The sequence below is a fragment of the Brienomyrus brachyistius genome, chromosome 13 (assembly GCF_023856365.1).
Source record: "Brienomyrus brachyistius isolate T26 chromosome 13, BBRACH_0.4, whole genome shotgun sequence".
In the NCBI taxonomy this organism is placed as follows: Eukaryota; Metazoa; Chordata; class Actinopteri; order Osteoglossiformes; family Mormyridae; genus Brienomyrus; species Brienomyrus brachyistius.
This window is the reverse complement of record NC_064545.1, coordinates 12,736,968-12,760,861: the sequence shown is the minus strand read 5'-3', so window position 1 is coordinate 12,760,861 and position 23,894 is coordinate 12,736,968. Positions and strand designations below refer to the sequence as shown.

Below are 23,894 nucleotides of genomic sequence, written 5' to 3'. Positions count from 1 at the left end.
ATATCATCGGAGTTCCTACTTGTACTCTGAACAAGTGTAGGTTCTCTGCTAAGAATCTCCGCGTGATAGACATGCTGTTTACAGGGGTTAAATAAACTAGAGCACATATACACAAGTCAGCTGTGTGTGTGTGTGTGTGTGTGTGTGCGTAAACTCACCAAGCTCACACGGGTGGGTAGGTTCATTGCTGCTGATACAGAAGAACAACGTCACAGCATTAATGAAAAAAATTTTATTTGTTAGTGCTGTGTGTATTAAATGCTACATACAGATTATTTTTTTTAGCTTGAATGTACATATTAATTGCCACACAAGGGTTTTGCCATGTTTTCCACAAACTACAAATTAAAAAAAAAAGCTAAATGGGGGACGGGGGAGTGTTCCTAAGCACATATACAAGGAACAGCAGGTTACAGAAGCTAACACTGTGTGCATGCACAGGGCCTTCACACTGCCCAGGTCAAAGGTCAAAGGTCATGTTGCTTACGCCATACAACCTGTCAATCAACCATATCCAATATCAACTATCTAAAGCCCTTAAAACTCCTAATCATAATATAGATATAAAGTTCTTAAACAATAATTTTAAAAAGAGAAATTATACAACACAAACTGGCAAAATACAAAAACACTTCCTTTAACCTAATTACCTTTTGACCTGTAGTGTATCTGCAATGCTTGGAGTTTAAAAAAACAAAATAATACCCATATTTTTAATAGAAATCTCAACAACAACAACAACAGGACAGACTGCACAGTGAACAAGAAACTAAATGGCCTCTCGTCAGGCCCAGAGCCGACGGGATTCATGACCCCCCTTTTGGGGTGAGGGACTTGGCGGGGCGACTGATCCTCCCGAGAACGTCTGTCGCAGCGGGGAGAGGGCTTCACCACCAAACCCGTCTCGGCTCGAGCCTCTGCATGTCCCAGAGGCGGCTGGGACAGGTCTGAACGTGATCGCTAAACGTCATTAAATATAAACCGAAAGATCCAGCACCATTTCAGTACAGTACAAGCCCTGGCTTTTCCCCATCATACATTAGGTGGAAAAACTAAACAAAATGAAGGTAAACCAACATCACTGGCTGACCCTGCCCGCTTTTTTTCTTCTTCTCTTTCCTGCTGCAGTACCACTTTAATTCAATTTCCCTTCTTGTCCGAGTCAGACTGGCTGTGAGAGAGGGACCCACCAGCTAGAGTGCTGCACAACCAGGTAGGCCCAGGTCACGTGACCCCCCCCCAGCTTCAGTGCGCCGCACAGCAAGGCAGACCTTGGTCACATGACCTGCTGAGATCTTGGCTGGCGTGATCTCCTTTATCCTTCTCTTCACATGGCGGGAAAATGGCGATGCCCTCAGCCACGGACCGAGGGAGAAGGGCGGGGCAGGCTGTGTCGGGGGGCCCTACGGCTCTTCACCACCCATCCTCACCAGTCTCTCGAGACAAGTGAATTAAACGCAGCCCTGTGTCACACTTGTGCCTGTGTACAGAGCGGCTCGTCTCAGCAAAGCATTTCATGTTAAGCCCTTGCTCAGTGGTACATCAGAGCCTCCCCTGCAACTTCTCAAGTCCAGCTCTTTAACCATTACGCCACCTGCTGCTCTCTGTGTCGCACTGCCACGGTGTCGTTCAGCTGAGGCTCGCAAAGGTCACCTACTCCACCTGGGCCCCACTAAAGATGACCAGAGGGGCCCCATTTAGGGGGGTTGGGGGGGACGTGGGGAATGATAGACTGGTTCCCAGAGTCTGCAAGGCTTCATCTAAATCCCTGGGCATCAACCCTCCAGAGTCCCCTCCAGTGAAACAAAGTGTTTATCTATTGGGGTTTAGAACAGCAGGACAACTCCACTGAATATAATGGCATCAACTGAAATGAAGGGGCGATTTAGCAGCTGGAGGAGGGGTGGCAACCTTAAAACACTACAATAACTGTAAGTACACAGAAGAAAAAGTAGCTACAGACACAACAGCAGATGCATTTTATAAACACACACAAGGCAGGTCCTACTACATGACTTGTAAACATATTAGCATACATTATTTTATGTACATACAGTAACACGGGGACCTTGGACAGGTTCAGGCATGGCAGGAAAGATAGACTGTTCTCTATAAGTGTATCAACTGTATATATGGATAGAAATTAGAAGTAATATATATATATATGTATTTATATATATATATTTAAATTTATTTATTTACTTATATAGCAAATGGTGGAGAATTCATCAAAGGCCTTGACTCTCCAGCTGGTCAATGATCCCCTTTTTTTTTTTTTTGGAGGGGGGTGGCGGGCGGGTTTGGTACACGATGCTGATCATTGGATTGCGGGGGGGTGGGGGGGGTGGTGTACGCACATGACGGTAATATTTCACAACTATTTATGACACTTTCAAATGTTGTTCCAGGACCACAGCCGTGACTCCGGGGCGACAGAGGCGCACTGACTGGCGCTTAAAGGTGTCTGCAGACAGCCCCGCCCTGATGCCCTCGCCTTCCCCTGAGACGTGGGGTGGCCAAGGCAGCTGCAGTCAGTCGTGTGTGTGTGGGGGAGCAGAAATGGAAGGGGTGGGCTTTACTGATCCTGCCCTGCACCCCGGTCCTGGTGTCCCGGTAAGGAGTCCAGGTCCAGCTTCATGATTGGCTAGGTGAAGGCCCGAGGCAGAAGGTCCCCTGTAAAAAGTCACGTCTAATGCCTGTTTTTAGCTTCTTTTCCCTCCCCTTGCATCTTTCATACGTTAAAACAAATTTTATCTGAATGTCAGAGCTTAGTCACTTTACCAATCAAAAAATCATGGGTCCCAGTCCTCAGGTGTCAGAACGGTGCAGGAGTACAGGAGAGAGCTCCAGAGGGGGCCCACTGATGGGGGAGTGACTGCACGGGCATTCTGGCCTAGGGGGCACAGGGTTGAGGGAGGGGATCCCGAGTTCCGGTTCTGGACCCGAATGCCAGTCTGGAGCAGTCATGGGCCAGATGGGTGAGGAGGCTGTGTGGTCACTCCAGCCAGCCGACAAAGCAACTGACACGTTTAAAAATTGGGAAGATAAAGGGGGGGGCACTCTTCCTTTGAATTGTGAGGGCGACCTCATGCACCCCAGCAGGCACGCAGCCGCACGTCACCTGGAGAAAATCCGTGGCTAATTTCAGAGGCGTGGGGGTGGGGTGGGGGGAAAGTGGGCGCCGTACACTGGTTGCTGATCCCTGGCACCTTCGCACGAGGCTGAGGAGAGGGCATGTGGAGCAGTTTATGCGGATGGAGGTGTGGGCCGAGGGGGGCAGAGCTGGTGCCACTATATGCAAGGGGGCACGGTGTAGCCCCCGCCCTCGGCTGTGTGCTGCACGGTGTGCTCCTGCAGGGCGCCCAGGTCGCCAAAGCGCTCCCCGCACCACACGCACTTGAACTGCGCCTCGCGGGCGTGTACACTCTGGTGCTTGGCCAGGTGTTCTCGCTGCTTGAAACCCTTGTCACAGCTGGGGCACTTGAAAGGCTTCTCACCCGTGTGCACGCGCCGGTGCCGCTGCAGGTCCGACGAGTACTTGAAGCGTTTCTCGCAGTCGGGGCACTTCAGTGGCTTCTCGCGGGCCGGGTCGCAGCGGTGCTGCACAAACTCAGATGAGGAGAGGAAGCGGCGGTCGCACAGCGAGCACTTGAGCGGCTTCTCGGAGCAGTGCGAGTTCTGGTGCCGCTGCAGCGTCGACGACTTCTTGTAGCCTTTGCCGCACACGTCGCATTTGTACGGCCGGTCGGCGGCTGCAGCAGCGGCTGCCCCCCCACACTTGTGGCGCAGGAGCTCTCCTGACTGGCTGAAGCCCTTCTGGCAGGAGGCACACTTGAACAGGCTGTCCATGCCATGCACGTGCTGGTGGTATAGTAGATGAGACGGCTGCAAGAATCCCTTGTCGCAGAGGTTGCACTTAAAGGGGCGGTCCGCGGCACCTTTGTGCGTGCGGCGGTGGCGCACCAGCGCATACTGCTGCTTGAAGCTCATCTGGCACTCATCGCACTGGAAGGGGCGCTCCTCCGAGTGCGTGCGCTCGTGTTGCCGCAGGTCCGACGGCCGCTTGAAACCCTTGCCGCAGGCGGCGCAGCGGAAAGGCCGCTCACCGGCCGGCTGGCACTGGTGGTGCAGCAGCTCCGAGGACTCCTTGAAGTGCATTTCGCACAGGTTGCACTTGAAGAGGTGCTCCCCCGAGTGAGCGTACATGTGCCGCACGAGGTGCGAGCGGTGCTTGAAGCTCTTCTCGCAAGCGGCGCACTTGTAAGGCCGCTCGGAACTGTGCGTGCGTTGGTGGTGCGCCAGGTGCGACGACTGGCTGAAGCTCTTGTCGCAGGCGTCGCATTTGTACGGCTTCTCACCCGTGTGCACGCGCTCGTGCCGCGACAGCTCCGACAAGTGCCGGAAGCCCTTCTGGCACACGGAGCACTTGTACGGCCGGTCAGGAGACGAGGCCTCAAAGGCGGTGGGCGCAGAGGCTCCCACAGCAGCCCCGCCCCCAGAGGCGGTGCCCTCTGCTGCCGGCTGCTGGGGGTTGGTGGCGGACGGTGTGGGCGTGGCATTGCCAGAGGAGCCGGGCCGATAGGTCTTCTCGCAGATGGAGCACTTCATGGGGTTGCCGCTGCTGTGGGCCGTGTGGTGCTCAGCCAGAGAGGTGAGCAGGGAGAAACCCATCTTACAGACCCCACACACAAAAGGCTTCTGCTCCACCTGCACGCACTGGTGCTCCAGCAAGTCGGTGGCCTGGTGGAAGATCTTAAGGCACTGGGTGCACTGAAAGGAGCGGTCCTGACTCACCATGCACTGGTGCTCATGCGGATTGGCCAGGTGCGAGATGTCGTGGCCGCAGGCCCCGCACTTGTGCCCACCATCGCCCCCCACCTGCAGGGAGGGCTGCTGTGCTTGGACAGCATGCTGCTGCTGGGGCGGTGCCTGTTGCTGCTGGTGCTGCTGGGGCTGCTGGTGCTGCTGCTGGAGGCTGGGGTCCGGCTGCAGAACGATGCCATACACGGCACAACCCAGTGCGTTTTCTGCCCCCGGTGGGATAGTGTGCACCACGGGGGGGGCCACAGCGTGCTGCTGCCACGCCTCCGTCATCTTGACTGCTGAGTAGGGATTCAGGTTTCAGGAATTCTATGGGCAGCCTTGGATCATCGGTGGACGGGAGGCAAAGGGGGATTCAGGCAGAGGGGCGTGGCAGCCGGTGAATGACAGGGACACACTGCTGAGCCTCTCACTCCAACTATTGGAGAATGCGAGTCAAAAGCAAATGACCTGACAAGCGGATTTGCACTTTGGGTCTGTTGCCACGGTACCAAGTGGGTTCTTAGAGTTCACCAAAACTTAAGTCAGAAACTGTGAGAAGAAAAGTTCTGCATTTGCTGCTCATGTCCATCCATCTCACCCTCTTCCCTTGATGCTCACGTGTACAGCTTCTGCTGAAAGAAGGCAAATGTATTATTACCCAACAGCCCATCACTGGCTTGGACACTGAATATATGCTACCATTAGCCGATTTCCTCCTTAATATGCTTTTAAGGTGTATGCTTCCATTACTCCCTTTAATCCTTTATATACACTCTCCCACTCAATTATGCTGTTATACTCATGCTAATATACTTCACCCTTGGCCCCCTTACTCCTTGCTGTACTCTGCTCTTGCTTACAGTATTCATTTATACACTACACACACACACAATGGTCAGCAGTCACTCACCATATTACTATAAATATTGTGCCCTCACTCCCCACTTTTTCTTTTATATATATATACACATGATAATATACCATGTCCTGTTTTCATTCCCCATGGCACTTCAAATACTCCAGCCTTACTTTTCCATATTTTATACGCACACACACTGTATTTATACATACAGTATGCTTTTAATGCATTTCTCTCTGTTTCAGCTGTAATTTACCTTACAGAAAAATTCCTCAAAACAATGAAGTAATACATATCAAATATTACAAGGATCAAGAGTGTTCAGCATCTCAAACTTTTCTCAGATTTACACTCTTCTAAGTAGCCATCTTTTGCTTTGTTGACAGCACTGTAGACTCTTTGCATTCTTTCAGTCAGCTTTCAGATGGAGCCACCTGGATGCTTCTCCAACAGTCCTGAAGGTGTCTCCATAAACTCTTGGTTGGCTACCTTGCTCATACTCTTCAGTGCAACTATACGGTGAACAACTAAAGGATACATAGGGTTTCAGACAGACACACACACACACACACACACACACACACACACACACACACACACACACACACACACACACACACACACACACACACAGAGTCCAAAGGTCTTAGGCAGCGACAGAAATTACATTTAAATTATCTTCATGTTGCTGTAAAATGATATTGTCTGTCAAAGTGTGTCAGCTTAATCATTTCAAAACCTCTCCTAAAAAGACCAGTTTTTGCAGCCGCCATCCAATTCACCCAAGTAAATTTTGATTCAAGAACCACCCCACCTTGTTTGGCCAATCAATACCCCATCGAGTTATTTAACAAATCAAGTTAATTAAGTCGGTCAAGATATGCAACACAAATATACGGGATGGCTGGGGTGCCCCTAAGAAGAGACGCGAAGGCAGAGTTTATGTAGATATCCCACAAGATATCAGTAACTTTTTTATAACTGGCAAAATTCTTGTTTACTCTAATACAATAAAAAACAAATGTACAATTATTACCAAGATAAACAGGCTTAAACATGTTCTTTGCCTAAGAAATCATATATATATATTCATTGTGCTGTGTCCTCACTCCATTCATTTGAACTTAAACATGCCGAGCAGAAGTGAACATGGCACAGCAGAGATACTCCTCAGAGACAGTTCCTCATATGCGTTATTAAATCCTTTTGAAAGGTGCAGAACTGGACTGGTCACGTGTCAGCAGGATTTCCCCTGCACCAGCCATGAACCGCGTCTCAAACGGCAAAACGTTACCCAGAATTCTCTGCAGTGGCTTTGTGCACATAGCAATGACATGTAGCTGGAGGAATCAGGATGCAAATTACCATCCTTCCCTCGTCTGTCTGGAATGTTCACCGTTACAATAACATAGGCCAGGTCAAATCCACTGGCAGCTTTAACTGTATGAAGGGACATTTTCCTGAATTATATGCTCTGTTATTTAACACCACTATAAAGTGTTCTCAGATATTAATGTTACGGCGTCTAAGCGTATTTAATATAACCTTTGAACGGTCAACAGGTAGCCGTTAAATAAGTAGAAGCTCAATGTTTCTTGCCTTCTGCTTGCAGAATAAGTCGTGGTCAGTTGGTCTTTACGGTAAACATCCCGCTTACGTTTGACCAACTTCCCCAGCACATGCTCCTACGGCACACACCGAAAGGGAACAGAAAAATACGTTTCACAGGCGAGCTTCTGTGTACTCCTAGCACCACGAAGACCGGTGTGTCTTTGAAGGTGAACTGAAAACGTTTCCACGCAGACGGCCCCCAAAACGAGAAACATGGTACAGCTTCTCATGTGGCTTTACCGCCGCCCCTCCTGAGATGGTACGGACAGCCCGTCCGGAAAGCCACGGCCAACCGGCGAGTTGCCTAGAACATCCCAACGCGCCCATCACCTCATTATCAATGCAACCAGTGCAAAGTCTTCGAGAAAAGAGTTTTATACAAAGCTCGGCTTATCTTCTGTAGCCACAAGGACTATTTCGGAATGAAAGCGTTTTCCCTGCCTCACTTCCTGTAGCATCCGCCGTAGTTAGGCGTAACGCAGACCGTCACTGCTATTCAAACAAAAAGCAGCTAATTGGCTTTTTGTCATATATTATTGTCATCGTCTAGTAGCGTAACATCCTTTCATCATATGGGATTAAGGTTATACATTAAATCTTTAATCTTCCGGACGTGAATCATTCTTTTCTTTTAGTCCGATAACGATTTAATCAAATGAGAAACCTTTTTTTTCCTTAGATTAGCTATAATTAGATCGCCCATTTTATGCATACCATTTAAATGATATTGCTTGTCCAACACATCAATATTTTACGCAAATACTAATTTTCTGTCCAATTCAAAGGATATAAATATGCTAGGGAAACATTCGTATAGAAATGCCATTACAAAATGGTTCAAATATGACATAAAGCGGCATTTTTTTTTATTGGAAAAGGGAACCATCTTCGAAAATACTAGGTGTTCTGGCGGAAACTACTCAACATCACATCAGATGCCCCAGCGGCTTTGACATACAAACGACGAGTCCGCGAAACGGTCCCCGGTTCGATTAAATGGGAATAACCGGACGGCGCGTTTCTACCGAACGAACCGTGACAAGGAGGAGTTTGAATCAACCCCCCAAAACCTGTACTTTCCGCGAGTCCAATGACACCTACCCCCGTCGGGTCGGCGGCTTGCGCCGTTTACAAAACAATACCTTTTGCAGGGGGGGAGAATATAAAGGTCAAGATAAACCTTACAAAGATCCGACATCTGCACGGCCGCAGCCGTCTTCATCAAATATATAGCCAGCCGACTGCATAAAATGGATACGACTCTTAAGTGCAAATAACCAACCAAAAATAATATATCACTAGGGGGTCAATCTGATACCAGACAAATAATTCAAATATTTAGATATCAGATGATAATTCTTATTAGATTGCTGTCGATCAGCAGGGGAAATCATACCGTAATAGCATAACCTTGTTACCTTCTACACAACCCGCGAGCCACCATTATGTGGATACATTTTATTTCATTTATTCCGGCCGTTAGATCAGCAGCACCCGATTGATACCCAGTAACTCGGTTTGATCGGCCGCTTAAAAACAAGATGTCTCAAACAGGCAACACACCGCATTTGGTTCTTACGTTGTCCTAACCGTTTTTAGCGATCGCAAACGGAAGCTAGCTAGTTCCACCTTGCCTGATAAAACAGCGAGTTAGTTAGTTACAATAAAACACGATCGCATGCGCCAATTACTCTTAATAACTATAGATCGTGTGCGACTGTAAAAATGGTAAATTCACAAAGCGATTTTGATATACTACCTCAACAGACGTCCAGGGTCGGTATAGCGTGGTTTTCCTTATTTAAAAAAATCTGAGTATTTTTTTTCTCGCAGAGGGCAGAACGCAGGCCCTGACAGCCCCCAATCCGCGGACCTAGGCCGCTTCCAGCCCAAGGCCGGGACGGTCAGGAAGGAGCTGTTTTGTGCCTCACATCAAACCACTTTAAAAATGTGCATGTTTCCCCCCCGACGGATCCCTTCGATGGCTTTTGTCTTTCGTGCGATCTTACTGTTTTGTTTCTCTTTACTGATGTTATTGCGATTCTTTCTGCCCTGCTCCAGGAATCCGACTTCTGATTTTAAAAAATACTCACAGAGCCGAAATACTGTAGAGAGCACGGGAACCTGAATACGAAATACAGTAATTGCCGGCCACAAAACACACACCGGAAACTTGCGCTGCATGAACACATCACATCCCGAGGGAGTATAAATGTCTAATATCAGGCCCAAATATTTTGGTGTATAGACAATATAAACATGCAAAACCTAATAATTATCATTTGCTCGGAAAATCGATTATGCGCGGAAAAAATCATAATATTTGCTAAACATTTCTGCCAACTTTTTTTAATTATCGCTCGTCAACTGACAAACCAATACATATTCGCTGGACGCTGATATTTAAAATATATGATGTTTTTGTGTGCACTGCATATGCACGTTCTTAAGAATTACAAGATCGTTTACGCTCTATTTGTTAATCATCTACGGAAACAAAGTCTTTGGACAAAGTAATTTCATTAGCTATAACACATTACATTCGAAGTTGCTGCACATGGAGCTATCATGAATTGATTCTCACAAAAGGAAAATTCTTGTCTTTTTTAAAACATTAAGATCCGTTTTATTTTATGAAACTGGCTATATATGGTACTGAAATACAGGAGCAGTCTTTTCTTGGCAAATTTATAAATTGGCAATTTTCTTTGTATTACATTACGAATTGTTTTGCTTCATTTAATGCTTTTACGACAAGGTTCACTTGCAAGCTCCATGCAATACCGAGTTTTAACATGCTCCTGTTGAAGCACTGTTCTTTGACATTACGCGTTAATTTTTGAATTATTTCTGTGAACAAATTTTATTCTAAAAACCACCGCAAATTGTATGAGTGTCTTTGTTAAGCGCGTAATGATCGTCGTAGAACACGTAATTAAATAAGATATTTAATGCATTTCTTTATTAAGCAATAAAATACGTTTGTTATATTTGTCTTTTGGTATTATTGTAGTAGAGTATTATAAGTTATAATATAACTTACATGTTTCATTTGATATTATTTATGCATTTGTGTTTCACGGTAGCAGTTTTGGGGCAGAATGCATTTGTTCTATGTACTTCCTGCCAATAATTCATTTTGAAATAAGAACGGCCTGACGTGAATAGACACCTCCTGTACAGTAGGTGGCAGAAATGACAATGATATCACTTCCTTTGTTGAAATGCAAAAATGTCTAATGCCGATCATAAGGTGTCAAATTTGACCACAATTGTGCTTAAAATGCATATAAAGTTTGTATCTATGAAATAGTGGTATATATACATTTTCAGCTATAACACGCTATCGGAACCTAATGATTTGCGGAAGTGATGGGCTGTAAAGATCGCCTGACTCGGGTTTCCAGTCACGTGATCAGAGGACCAATCAGGTGTGCGGTGATTGGGTGGTTCGTATGGATTACGCGGGATTGTGTAGTTTTCTATAGTTGGAGCGGGCCGAACGAATTTCGGCCTATCAGCGTTAACTGCAGTCGATCAGCTTCCTCTTTGTCGCAGAATGTCAAAATAATAGGTTAACCACCGTATGTCTGTCTTACGACATGTTAGTTGGGTACAGTAGCAGTTCCGATGAAGAAGAAGAAGAAGAAGGAAATATAAAAGGCGAAAAACGACAGCGCAGTAAAACCGATTACACTTCCAGTTTTTGTAAAAAGATTAAATCTACTACGGGTTCTGAGTAAGTATTAAACAAGTTAAACAGTTTTGAGTTATATCATAATTATGTTAGTGTAATTATATTACTGTGGTACACTGTCTACCGCTACCAGTTTCTTTCCCTTCCAAACAGCTACCTACTTACTCATAGCGTCTCTTCTTTATACCATAATTTGTAGTTTTAAATGCAGAATTCTCAAAGTTTTTACAGGAAACTGAACAATTAATAACAAGCAAATTGGAATATTTTAATTTTTGCGTACATTTCTTCATACATTATATCTTCCCTGTGATTTGCTGAAAATTACCCAAACGCTCCAATTTATTTGAGCAATTTATATTCAATTATCTCTCTTTTTGTTTGAAAAGGCAGATATGACCTATTTTGTCATATTTGTCTATTGTATTATTTCTTCTTTTTTTCTGCATGTTAACATCTATCCAAAATATATAACATCTGTCCAACTTCTAACTGCTCATTAGGGTCCTGGGGTAATGTAATCTAAAACGTCTTTTTTGTTCACAAAGAGACAGATTTAATCTGATGGGGATAAATCATAGGAGGTCACCTGTCCCTCATGTCATCACTGAAAGTGTAAAATCTTTCGAAATAAAAGTCTGCTTTTGTGGGGGACTGAACATAGAGTAATATTAATTGTAAAATCGATAAGATTATATAAATCTTGAAGTTTTGAATCTAAATAGTTTTTTTGCTTTGTCATGAATATGGTGTCACAGGTTTCATAATTACACTGGTGTCTTTAAATTGGAAGCTAATGTACACTCATTCATTTCACAACTATGCAGTTTTTTCTCATCGTGCAATTTTATGTTGGGGTCATTTCGTTTTAATTGAACAAACTTCAAAAAATTACCAATTACCGGTATTTTTGAAATGACATTCCGCTTGTGCATTACACAGAACTTACAGAGCCCAAAAATATTTTTTGTTTACACTACAAAAAAATCTCGTTGAGAAAAATGGTGCCTTTTCTGCAGTGGGGGTTAGCGAAAAATTATAATTCATAGTGTTTTGTTTTGAGCTGTGCCTTTTTTACCATGGAAGCTCTGTTATCGCTGCAAACCTGACCAGTGGTGCATGCACTTCATCTTTCAAGAAAAGGGAGAAAATCTTTGAAGAGTCCCACACACTTTAGGCTACTGTTAATAACCAGAAGCAGTAAAAAAATGCAGTTTGTGAGATGAACTTTGACCTTGAATAAATAAACATAGACCTATGAAAAGTTAAATTTGGCCATATTGTGAAAAGTATTCCTTGTGAGCTTTTTCAGGAATGTACAACTGAGTCATGTGGCTGTAATAGTAAAAAATATTACAGCTCATAAGAAAACACCAAATCTAAGAACAATAAGAAAATAAAATATCTGTATTATATATTTTTTTGCTACCCTGGTGTACAAAAGGTGCTTCATTTCAAAGGGAATATTTTAACAATGAATTAAAAGTATTTTTTAACTAAAAACATTTCTGAGCTCTGAAAAGTTAGTGTAATTGACACGCCAAATTTAATCAAAATGAAAAATGGTGAGCCCCTCACAGGCAGTGTAGGGCACAAAGTTGGGGTTAAAAGGCACTTTCCCCACCTAAGTTCAGGAACCTAGTTCCTGGGCCATCTTGACTGAGACCTTTTGTAGTTCTGAGCCACTTTCGTGTGTCACTTTCGCACAGCAGAATGGGAACTGTGACTTAGTCATGGAAGATAAAAAGCTTGTAGCTTAAACTTAACATGTAATTTCATACGGAACTACACTGTCACCCCTGTGATGGGCTGGCCCCCCATCCTGGGTTGTTCCCTGCCTTGTGCCCATTGCATCCGGGATAGGCTCTGAACCCCCCGCGACTTAGTAGGGTAAGCGGTTTGGAAAATGGATGGATGGACTACACTGTCACCACAAAACAATGGAGGATGTTCTTTATATTTTATTTGTACGGCACACTACATTTTTTATAATACATTATTAAATCTGGCCAGCAGATCAGTCTTTCATTTCCTACAAAATAGCAAACAATGTGACATCACTACTGCTATATCTTCTTTTCCCCCACACGTCTGGATAACTTCTAAGTTAAGCCGGTTTTTGTGGTCAACCGGTCAGCAATTTATTGCTGTAAGCCCATTAATTCATGGTCTAGCGATTAGTATCTACTCTGGAGTACGGACTAAAAAAAGGTTCAGGAATTACCCCTGAGGATCTACAATCGGGTCAAGGTCCTGTGTTTGGAAAGCGATGGAAGTTCACGGTGCGAAAGCGCCTAAAAACGCCCACACGTTTTTGACAAAAGTACACCTTATGTTAAGGAGTACAAGTTCCTCAGTTTTTGATGTTTAGTTGTAAAACGGACATACAGTTTTCTGTGATGTGATATGGAGCTTAGTTGGTTAAATATGTAAATGCATTTGTGTGTTCTTTCTCAACTGGGAAGAGACCACAACCATGTCCAATCAAAGGATGGAATCTGTGTCGAAGAGACTCCTCCCCTTCAGCCAAAGTCCCGCCTACCCCTGCCAGAGAGTGTGCTGGAGATGTTTCCAGAGGAGAAGGTGACAGAGGACAGCTCACTACACGGCGGACGAGTGCGCTCCTTCCAGCACGAGCGAGGGAACTGGGCTACATATGTGTACCTGCCTTGTAAGTGTTGATCCGTATACCATGAGGGGTGCCACCATCCCATTATTAATTCTGTCATACATCCTTTTGGGTGTCCTTGCTCTTAGATCATCCTGAGGATGGCTTTTTGGAGCTGCTGGAGGAGATGTCCCGACTTTCAACTACCCACGGGTTCCAGCTGACGCGTTCGACCGAGTTCCACCTCAGCCTGTCCCAGACAGTTGTGCTCCGTCACCATTGGATCCAGCCCTTTGTGATGTCCCTTCAGACAGGCTTGGCCCAATGTTCCCGGTGAGCTGGGCTCTCTGAACTCCTCCAGGCTTCTCTTTATCAGTGCGTTGGGGGTCCTGTCATTATCAGACCTTCTGCATTAATCCCCAGTCTTACGGGGTTGGAGACTTTCAACAGTAATCAGTCAGTTTATTTAAAAATTAAGGAATAAATTTAATCCAAAAGGATAAGGCAGTGTATTTATTTTACCTTTTATATGGATGCTTATGGCATGTGCCTCTGTCCACACTGTAGCTTCAGCTGTATTGCGAGCCAGCTGAAGGTCTACAGCAACCAGGAGAAGACAAGGTGAGATCACGCAGGAAACATGCAGGAGTACATCCAGAGTCAGCCGAGTGCTTTATATTTCACAGCCATACAGTCTGATAGCCTTTTATCATCAGCGGTTTGCATTAATTATGAGTCAACCTAGTCACGATAATTAAAAATGATCATGTAGGACATCTAAAATGACATGTTGGAAAAACATTCGTTTGGTATGTCCTGGTTACACTGATCATGCATACAGGGCAGAAAACAATTTGTAAGAAGTGTCAGTTGTGGTTGTGTTCTGCTGCAGAACCTTTCTTGCACTGGAGGTTTCCACTGGACATGCTCAGCTGCTGGAACTGGTTAGAGTCGTGGACAAAACGATGGAGGAGTTTAATCTCAGTACCTTCTACCAGGTTAGAGCCCCCCCCATCCACATTTTTGGTGACTTTCACATGTTGGCATGTGTAGCATTTAAACGTGCCCAGAAGCCTGCAGAGTAGGCAGCGTTGGTCCTAAATCGTCACTGGTTGTGTTTTTCTGAAAATATATATCTGCATTTGTGCGGGATTGTTTTTAGTGATGTACCACTTCTCCCCACAGAAGCCTTCCTTCCACATCAGCCTGGCCTGGTGTGTGGGTGACCAGTCGGACAGGCTGCGTGCAGAGTGTCTGCCGCAGCTCCAGGTGACGCCTCCCTTTCTCTGCCCACACTTTAAACATGGACACACATGCTCTGTGGCGATCGCCGCATGTTTCTGTGCATGGTACAGCCGCCAGACTACTAGTCATTTCCAGAATTTCTTCATTTCAGAGATAGAAGATTATTTGTAACTTGTGATGTTGATTTGCATGCCTTTCGTATGAATCATACCACACTAAAGGCGCTTTTCCATTGCACCAGGTATCAGTTTTGATACTTCAAAAAAAGTACCAAAGTTACAGTATTTTGTGGTGTTTTTCCACTATTGTAAAACCTGGCACTGAATGACATATTTTGTACTGAATTTTAAAAAAATGGCCGTATTATGTTAGAGATGGGCAATGTGCAGTAATGAAATCAACATTGCATGCTATGCACACAAAGTTCTCACATTACAAGCTCCGTGATTGTCAGCTGGTTTGAGATCATGTGTATTCATTCCTTAATACTGTCTGGACATTATAGCACGGGGCATTTAAGTTTCACAAAAACATTTTTTTGTGAAAAATATGTCATACGAAACAAAGCTCAGCAAGCATTGAAAGTTTAATGGTTATTCCTTTCCAAGATTATCTCATATACGCTTAAAAGTAATTTTAAAGTTTACTGCTGCTGCTTTTGCATGAGCTCTGCATGTGCTCTCTGTCATTTTCATCCTTACCGTTTAAATCCTAGATGAGTGCGAGATCTTGAACAAATTTTTTTAAATAAATGTCCCAATATCAATTACAGCTAAATTACATTGCAATATATATATTTTTTCCCCAATATAATGGAGCCCCAGTATATTGTATGTCATCCGTATCTTCTGGTTCTCCCAAGCAGATCGCCATTAAAGCTCGGGTCTCTCCTTTTGTCCATGCATACATTATTATTACCTTTTTTTTTTTACTCCATTTATCATTTTCGGAGTACACAACCTTGCTCAAGGTGTCAGTGGTATTGTGCTTCATAGCCAGGCTATTTGCAAAGTCATCCGACAATGAACACCTTCAAGTCCCACCCCAAAATACCAAAGAAGTATCCCAGCTTCTGTGATACTTTCGGTACTGGTACTCGACTGGAAGTCAATGGAAAGTTCCCAAAGTACAGTATCCGGTGCGGTGGAAAAGCGCCCAAAATTGACAGCCCCTGTGAACCTGTGTGAAATAACCTCTGTCCCATGGCACCTGCTGTTCCCCCTAGAGTCTCCTGGACTCCCATGAGGACGCCGTCTTCCCACTGAGGCTCACTTGCCAGCAACTCCGCTGTAAGGCTGGAAACAAGATGTTCTGCTTTCAGCTGTGCTGAGCTGGACTGTCTTGCCTCGCTAGAGGAACTAACATCAGTCATTATTATGCCATCCTTGACTCAAGATTATTTAGGCTACGGCTGGTAAATCATCATCTTAGAGTGATGATACACAGGACAACTGAGCATTGTTGCTCTGGCACATTCCCATTGATATCGGGCAACAAATTTCTATTTGAAAAACTAGCGGGCAACTTTTTATAATTACCCAGATCCAGATGAGTTGCCCGTTGTCTCACCTGTTTGGTAAATTGCCTGGCAGCATTGTTGCCCTGTGTATCGTTACCTTTGGTCCATCTATCCATGGCAATGGACTGGCTGGCTATCCTGGCTGTACTTCCATCATTGTGCCCTGTGCTGCCTGAAATGAAAATCCCTGCATTCCTGACCCAGATAGATGGATGGGTAACTTTATGTGAATATTTTCTAAACATACTTTTGAAATACTGTTTATAAATGACATGAGTTTGGTGTAAAAGATAGGAAGATAGAATTAATGGTGACAGCATTGTAAGTAAACCGGTTTCTGATAAATATTTATTGAGAAAATTTCCACTTTGTTGAATCAACCTTCATTTTTGGGTGGAGCTGATACATGACGATCCAAACCAAGGCAGAGAGGTCATGACTCCTGTGAGACACCGCAGCCAGAAGTTAACCAGGAGTGAACTTCCCTTTAATGTACAGAGTCGCAGGGAGCAGCTGCTGTTTGCAGCCGGCATGTGCACGGCCAGGCGGCGTCCAGCAGGTGGTGCAGTGTAGCACAGGTTTTCTAATGAAATAGGGCAGGTAATCTTCGTGGGAAGAGATGTGTTTTCCCCTGAATGGGGTCATTTTGAGCAGACATTGAGTAGGGCAGGTTCTCCCAGTCCCAGTTCTCCAGATTTAGTAGGAGTAAGAATTTAATGAATCAGGTTTAATATAAATATAAAATACATGTTTGGTGTTAAAAAGTAATGGGTCCATTTCAGCTTATAAATAGATTAAATGTTCCCAGATTTATACCTATAGATTTATACCTGGCCTACAAAACAATCCATATTAGTTCAATAGTATAAGCTTAGAATCATTATCATTTAGTTACCAAATGTTTCAGGAACTAGGCACTATCAATGAAATGTTGAACTACAGTCATATTTAGCACTTAACAATGCAATACCCCAAAAAATTTTAAATATTATTTCAAACATGTAAAAGCACAGTCCAAGGCCAAAGCAACAGAACGCGGCAGGCTGAGGAAGCCCGTGGGGCTGATGCCGGGATAATGACGAGCTCGTGTGGTGCGGAGTGTTGTGCAAACTTGTGGTCCCTTATCAAGCGAAGATGCTGAGAAGAGAACGGTCTCAGTGTGCTGGGCACACACATGCGCCACACACAACAGCTCAAAGACACAGTTTATCTACGTGACAGTTATATGTTCTTGATTTGAGTTCAAGTCAACTCATGAAAAGAGGTTACTAGGTCAACTGTAACAGGTGTCTGTTCACAAAGTGCACTGATCACCCCTCTGTGGACAATGTAGGAAATCCTATAAACAAAAGAATGCATATCAAAATAAAAGCCGACTTTTAAAAGCATTACTAATAACATTCAATATACTCAAGGAAAACAATGACAGATGAAAGAAGGTCAGCCTTAAAAATGGCCAGGATCCCTCTCCCACCCCACACTGAGAATAAAGGCCTCCTGTTGGCATGACGACTGGAGACCCTTAAAACCGCAAAAGGTCAAACATTCAGGCTGCAGTGGCAACCGTTATCAGTAGTGGTTTGACAGGGCTGCAAGTGCACGAGAATTAAACAAAATATGACAGTAAAACAGCAAAGAAAAATATTAAAAGGCCAATTAAAACCGGAGCTAGTTTTAATCCTGGGCTCAGTCTTTGTTCTTTTATACTGAGTATAAAGGGCAGAAGTAGGGGTAAACAAACCAGGACTAGCAGAAGAGTCCGCTTGTTGTACTTTGCAGTCCCCCAAGCCCAATAGAAATAACCTATTGACTACGGTCTTGGATTGTTAGAATACTTCTGCGTTCTTTGTTGCGTGATGGTGAGACTATGACCTCACTGCTCTGCCTGGGCTGTCAGGGGGAGAGGATCACGTTTTTGATGTATGCCACAGTGGTGCCGTTAAGCAGCATAGCCACGTGCTCGTTGCCCGGGAGCTCCACCAGGTGGACGGGCTGCGGCTGACGGCCCAACCAGCGGCGGCACTGGATGGCGCTCAACAAGTTCACTGTGCCATCGCCGTCGCCCTCCACCACTTTGGGCTCCACATCCGGGAAGGAGGCTTCGTAGTGGAAGGCCTCGGCCGTGGGCACGCCGCTACCGTACAGGCAGTGCACGGTGACACCGGGCGGCTCCAGGGCGCTCAACAGCGGCTCCGTGTCCTGCCGCATGGCCCAGCCCTCCGGGAAGCCCACGTCAGAGAAGAAGCGCTGGTAGTCGCGCAGTGTGTAGTTGGTGCTGGGCGTCGACACCAGCACCTGGTCGGCGGACCAGCTGTTGGCATATGGGAAGAGCCACGTGGTGGTGACAGCAGTGCGCTGCTGCGAGCGGATCTTCAGGGGGCTGATCAGCGGGATGTTGTCGTTGTCACCTGAGACGGGGGGCAGGGTCAGAGCACAATTAGCCAATGAGCTCACTTCACTAATGGATTCACACGTGGCACTACAGTGGCCGACCTGCGAAGTGAACTAATGTGCTTGCACTGTTCAAAGGAACGAATCCAACACACTCACAATCTCTCTCTCTCTCTCACTCACACACACACACTGCCTCTACCTGATGCCACCACTCTGAGCGTTTTTGTCACGCCCCCCCATGGAGGTGCCATGGCAACAAAGGCCTTGATATAGCGGTCCTTCCAGGCTTGCGGCTGCTGGTTTAGGAAGTACAGCGTGTACATGTTCCCCATGCTATGCGCCACAAGGAGCACAGGACTGCCGTACTTCTCGGCCATCTCCTCGATCATCTTCTGCAGCTCCAGGAAGTAGGCCTTGTTCTCATCTGTGATGTGGACAGAGAGGATTAGTCCAGAGAACAGCAGCAACAACTTCACTATAGTAAAACTGTATTTATATTCTGGAATTGCAAACCGGTGTGGATTAATCCACTGGCATTAAAATTGGGCTGGAATTGGCTGTTGGGAAATTTAGAAAAGATATCAAGTCCAGGGAGGAAATTGTATTTTGAAGCCATTATTAATCCTTACTGGAAGAAACAATTAGCCATTAGTGGGGGAAAATTCCATGTCCTGTGCAACAGTGCAAGATTTTTCCTACACTCCTTTTTAACAGCAGAAGTTAATCTACTATGTTGGCCCAAATACAAGATGGATTTTTTTTTCCTACAAAATACGTCTGGAAAAGTAGTGTCATCTTTCGGGGTCTAGACAAAAAAGGGAATAGATGGTGCTACATACAATTTTCTGTAAGAAGTGTTTTGACTTGCTGTAATATAGACTGCCGTTAGATGGCAGTCTGAAAGGGCGAGTGTTACGACAGGTGCGTGAGAGTTAGCAGCCCTGGCAATGTGCGTGTCTAGCCTGTATCCCCGAGTGTCATATAAATTGCTGGCTTCCCTGGCTGAGTAGGTGCTAGTATTAAAGCAATTGTGGCTGTTATTAATGACAGTAACATTCATTTTGAAAGAGCTGTCATTTCATTTATTAATATTGCTCAACCAAATACTCAAGTTTGTAATATACATTATCAACCCCCCGGGGCGGTATGGTAGTGCAGTGGTTAGCACTGTTGCCTCACACCTCTGGGATCCGGGTTCGAGTCTCTGTCTGGGTCACATGTGTGTGGAGTTTGCATGTTCTCCCCATGTCGTCGTGGGGTTTCCTCCGGGTACTCGGGTTTCCCCCCACAGTCCACAAGCATGCTGAGGCTAATTGGAGTTGCTAAATTGCCCATAGGTATGCATGTGTGAGTGACTGGTGTGTGAGTCTGCCCTCTGATGATACATTTGTTTTTTTTGAATGCTTGCTGTTTAATACACTTAACCGACTGCCTTTGGCTGCTGGTGAACGCATTGCATGTTCTTGTCAAATAAAATTAAGATTTGGTATTCCAAAAACCTTTTTCTAAAAATAGTTGCAAAAAAGTGGGGGTTGTCTTATTCGAGCCAATACAAGAATTGTACATTAACTGGGAGAATATTTCTAGTTGTTTTTTTATTTGCACGACAAAGTTATAAACACCTGCAAAATTTGCGTAAAATTTTATAATAGCTAAGATTTACAGCATATTATGGTGCCATCTTCAAAGCTGGCATTTTGTTCCCTAATCTAAAGTTCTAAATGCCCAAGTAGAAAGTGTGCATGTACAGGAATGCGGTAGTGAGCTTGGCTGTGTCTGTACTCACTGGGAGCCTTGCGCCAGTCATAAGGAGCACCCCGAACGTCCTCGTCCCGCGTGTATCCCCAGTCCACCAGCGCCTGCACTATGGTGAAGAAGTAGATACCTACCAAGAAACAGACATGCTCTATAATACCTGGAGATATACTTCTGCACACAAAACTACGTTACGTTTTTTTCCTTGTTCATTATACTGTATTGGCTCCGTCGAAAGAACCTTTCCTGGCTCAGAGTTTCCATAAGACGAAGCCTCACTCCTGGGAAAGAGCATCTTAGTACCGGTACCGATTCTGTGTTCTAGCATTGCAGAGATCTTCTGTCAGGTTGAGGCTGCAAAATTCTGACAGTCTCCACAAACCAAAATATCCTGCTGCTACTTCCTGACGCGGCACATGAATTTGATGACCGGGAAAATGGGTTACTCACATATAGAGCCATGCAACCGCACACACACACACCCACGCACACACCCTGTAGCAGCTCAGTCACTCACCCACAGTGCGTTTACTGGGGTCCAGAAATTCCAGGGGGTAAGTCTTCCCGAATCCAGGCACCCGCACCGACACCCCGGGGGGAGCCTCTGTGCTTCTAGTTGTCTGGTTGTAAATCAGCCTGAGAGAGACAGGTGCACACACACACGCACACACACAGACACTCTTAATTGCCAATCTCGGGCATCCCCCAACGACTACACCTGGTTTCTGTACCCATAGTTAAAATGAGATTTCATGTCGTACAAGCAGCTAGGGCCGTATTCACGTAACCTATGTTTCATCATAACAGTTTAACACACAGCAAGCTGTAACAAGATTACCTAGAGATTATATAATCCAAAATAAAGGTGCTTTACATTGGCATTAATCAAAAAAATATATATCAAGAACTGCCTCTGGTTGATTTCGGTATCAAGTCCCCATCTAGAACCAACATTCGGTTCTGCATACTTAGTTACCTACAGCTAATTAATGAGGAACACAAAACTGAGAATGAAAATCCGCAATGTGTCTGTCACCTTTGGCTAAAGTGCAAAAGGAACACGAGAAGGAGAAACAGATAAACTGAAAGGGAAGTTATTTCAGACTGGCAATAAACCTCAACGACACCAGATGCTGTCAGAGAAACCTGCAGCCTCATTTTAGGGGCTATGTCCACTGGCAGTGACAAACAGATCACAGTGTCAACAGCTTCTTACTAAAGGCTGGAAGAGAGGTCAGAAGCTCACCTTCCCCCCTCATCCCAACTCACCGCATGTTATCGATCCAGCAGTCGATGGCCACAGGCACCAGCAGCTCCAGGTTGAGCCAAAGGGTGAAGTAATCATCTGTCTTCTTGTAGCAGATATAGTGGACGACACTGGGCTTATCCAGCTTGGCTTCCAGCTGGTTCCCCAGGTCTCCTGGAACTGCAGGACAAGGTCATACGGTCATGTGACTAAATCAGACCTACCAATCAGAAGTTGGTGTTGACAGGCCTATGGCGATGTTATCCGAGCTGAACGTAGTTGAAGATATGCAACGCTTCACCATCTTGGTGCAAAGAGGTGACAATGTCAGGTTGATGTGATCGACTCATACCTTTCCCAGTTCAAACTGAGTTTTTGAAAACTACAGAATTTTTACCAAGAATCTCACAGCGAACACAAAAAAAAATAAAATAAAAAAAAAAATAAAATCTCTGAACATATATAAGGAATATACTTTAGGACAGATAATTACATTAGATCTCAAAGCAAAATAAAACCACACAAATATAGAAAAACAAAAGGAGAAAAAAAGCAGAGCACATTTCATGTCAGTTAAGACCATTTGTACACACAACATAAAGCATCTTATAATGGCTAATCTTATAAACCAGTCAATGCATCAACCACTTTATATTTTTTTCCAGTTGTTTTATCCTAGAACTAAGGTTCAATCAGCTCATTGTGGGCAGACTATTTTCAAGCGACTCAGAAAAGCATCAGTGAGCAGTTACAGAATATTCTAACATCTGTATTCATGTATTGTAAGAAGAATGATCTTAAGTAACATTAATACACTCATTAGTTCGATTGTACTGAATGAGATATCATTGCTTAGTTTAAAAGTAACGGCGAATACTTTCAGTTTTTGTTAGTCTTGTGTTTCACATTGTCGTAAAACTTCTCTCCAAGTGCCACAAAAATCATTTCCACCGCAAAATAGTATTAGTGTGTTTAAGAGGAGGAAATGGGATCAGTAACTCCGTATTATTGCAAAGCACATTTTACTATATATCTATTGTTTCACGTACAACACGGGAGGGCCATTTCAACACGCTGTCACATGACTTATTGAAGCAACAGTCTCATTCCGAAATAAACAGCTAAAATAACCACAGGCATAGGTATTCCACACCACTCAAAAGTTCCGGGACACGAAAAACAACAATAAAAGCACTACTATTCTTACAAAATGCTTATAATCATTAATCGATTATGTATATTATACACATTATGTATAGGCGTGGATACTATAGGCTATATAACTACGTTATTACAATGATTTTAAAGAATTTTTAAATTGACGCAAATCTGCCATACTTAAAGAATGACTCATTTACATAAACCACTGTGACTGTGCATAACATGACATGTCTTAAGTCACAGATGTCAAACCGATTGCAGACGAATATTTAAGTCAACAGCATATAATCAAGGAAATGAACATTACTTACTCAAGACGACCGGGGGACGAGTCTTGCAAGACTTCTCTCTCAGGCATTTGTTTACAGGAGTGGCGTTGTAGGAAAGCACCATTAACAGCAGGAACAGAAGCAGCATCAAGCCATAACTCGATGGCATCTCTTCCGCTGGCTCATAATTTAGTGGCTATAATAATACTGACCTGGGCTGCTTTTTATGGTTTTCATCACCATAGACCTACCATACACTGAGCTTGTGGAAGTCACGGGACCGGACAAAAAACACGAAGGTATATGCAAAAATCAAAAGACGGAAGACATCGAGATCCGAGGACATCGATCGGAATCTTTGAGGGCGGAGGAAAAACAATGTAACACAGATTTCATTGATTGGCGGAGCTGGGTGACACCCCTGAAAAAAAAGGTTTATGGAAGACTTCGAACCTTATAGGTGACTGACCTGATGTTCTCTACAATCTGCTGGCACAAACCTTACACCCCTACCAACCAATAAAAAGGCTTTGATGTTTGTTGTTCTGTCTGAATGTTAATTGTTTGAAAAAAGTCTGGGCTTCTTGCAATTTAAACTTCAAAATCGTTTAAAAACGTTTTCGTTTTATAAATGATGGAACTGGCTTTATGGTGTAAATCGATTGTGTTCCTGACAACGAAACAAAACTCACTAAAGTCTAAAACTGTACTGCTCAAAGGTAGTTCA

At 44.5% G+C, this 23,894-nt stretch overlaps 3 protein-coding genes across 8 annotated transcripts; 1 reads left to right on the top strand and 2 right to left on the bottom strand.

Annotated features, from left to right (window-relative positions):
- Positions 1-217: 217 nt before the first annotated feature.
- znf319b (zinc finger protein 319b) lies at positions 218-9,437 on the bottom strand. Of its 5 annotated transcripts, none has more exons than XM_048972323.1 (2): positions 9,033-9,437; positions 218-5,435 (listed from the first exon to the last, which is right to left on the bottom strand). In XM_048972323.1, the coding sequence occupies exon 2, from the start codon at positions 5,092-5,094 to the stop codon at positions 3,292-3,294; it is 1,803 nt and encodes a 600-aa protein (XP_048828280.1). In that variant the 5' UTR covers positions 5,095-5,435; positions 9,033-9,437; the 3' UTR covers positions 218-3,291. The 5 variants fall into 5 exon arrangements, with proteins under 5 accessions (XP_048828280.1, XP_048828279.1, XP_048828282.1 ...); XM_048972322.1 differs by having other exon boundaries at positions 218-5,432; XM_048972325.1 differs by having other exon boundaries at positions 9,283-9,433.
- A 1,279-nt stretch (positions 9,438-10,716) lies between these two features.
- On the top strand, positions 10,717-16,708 carry usb1 (U6 snRNA biogenesis 1). 2 transcript variants are annotated; one of them, XM_048972331.1, is made up of 7 exons: positions 10,750-11,012; positions 13,436-13,641; positions 13,728-13,911; positions 14,146-14,199; positions 14,471-14,576; positions 14,764-14,847; positions 16,049-16,708. In XM_048972331.1, exons 1-7 carry the CDS (start codon positions 10,876-10,878, stop codon positions 16,151-16,153), a joined length of 876 nt encoding a protein of 291 aa, XP_048828288.1. In that variant the 5' UTR covers positions 10,750-10,875; the 3' UTR covers positions 16,154-16,708. The 2 variants fall into 2 exon arrangements, with proteins under 2 accessions (XP_048828287.1, XP_048828288.1); XM_048972330.1 differs by having other exon boundaries at positions 10,717-11,012; positions 14,764-16,708.
- Positions 16,662-23,495, bottom strand: pla2g15 (phospholipase A2, group XV). Its single transcript, XM_048972327.1, has 6 exons — positions 23,210-23,495; positions 21,761-21,917; positions 21,009-21,127; positions 20,523-20,621; positions 18,936-19,160; positions 16,662-18,750 (listed from the first exon to the last, which is right to left on the bottom strand). The coding sequence occupies exons 1-6, from the start codon at positions 23,334-23,336 to the stop codon at positions 18,236-18,238; spliced, it is 1,242 nt and encodes a 413-aa protein (XP_048828284.1). The 5' UTR covers positions 23,337-23,495; the 3' UTR covers positions 16,662-18,235.
- Positions 23,496-23,894: the final 399 nt, after the last annotated feature.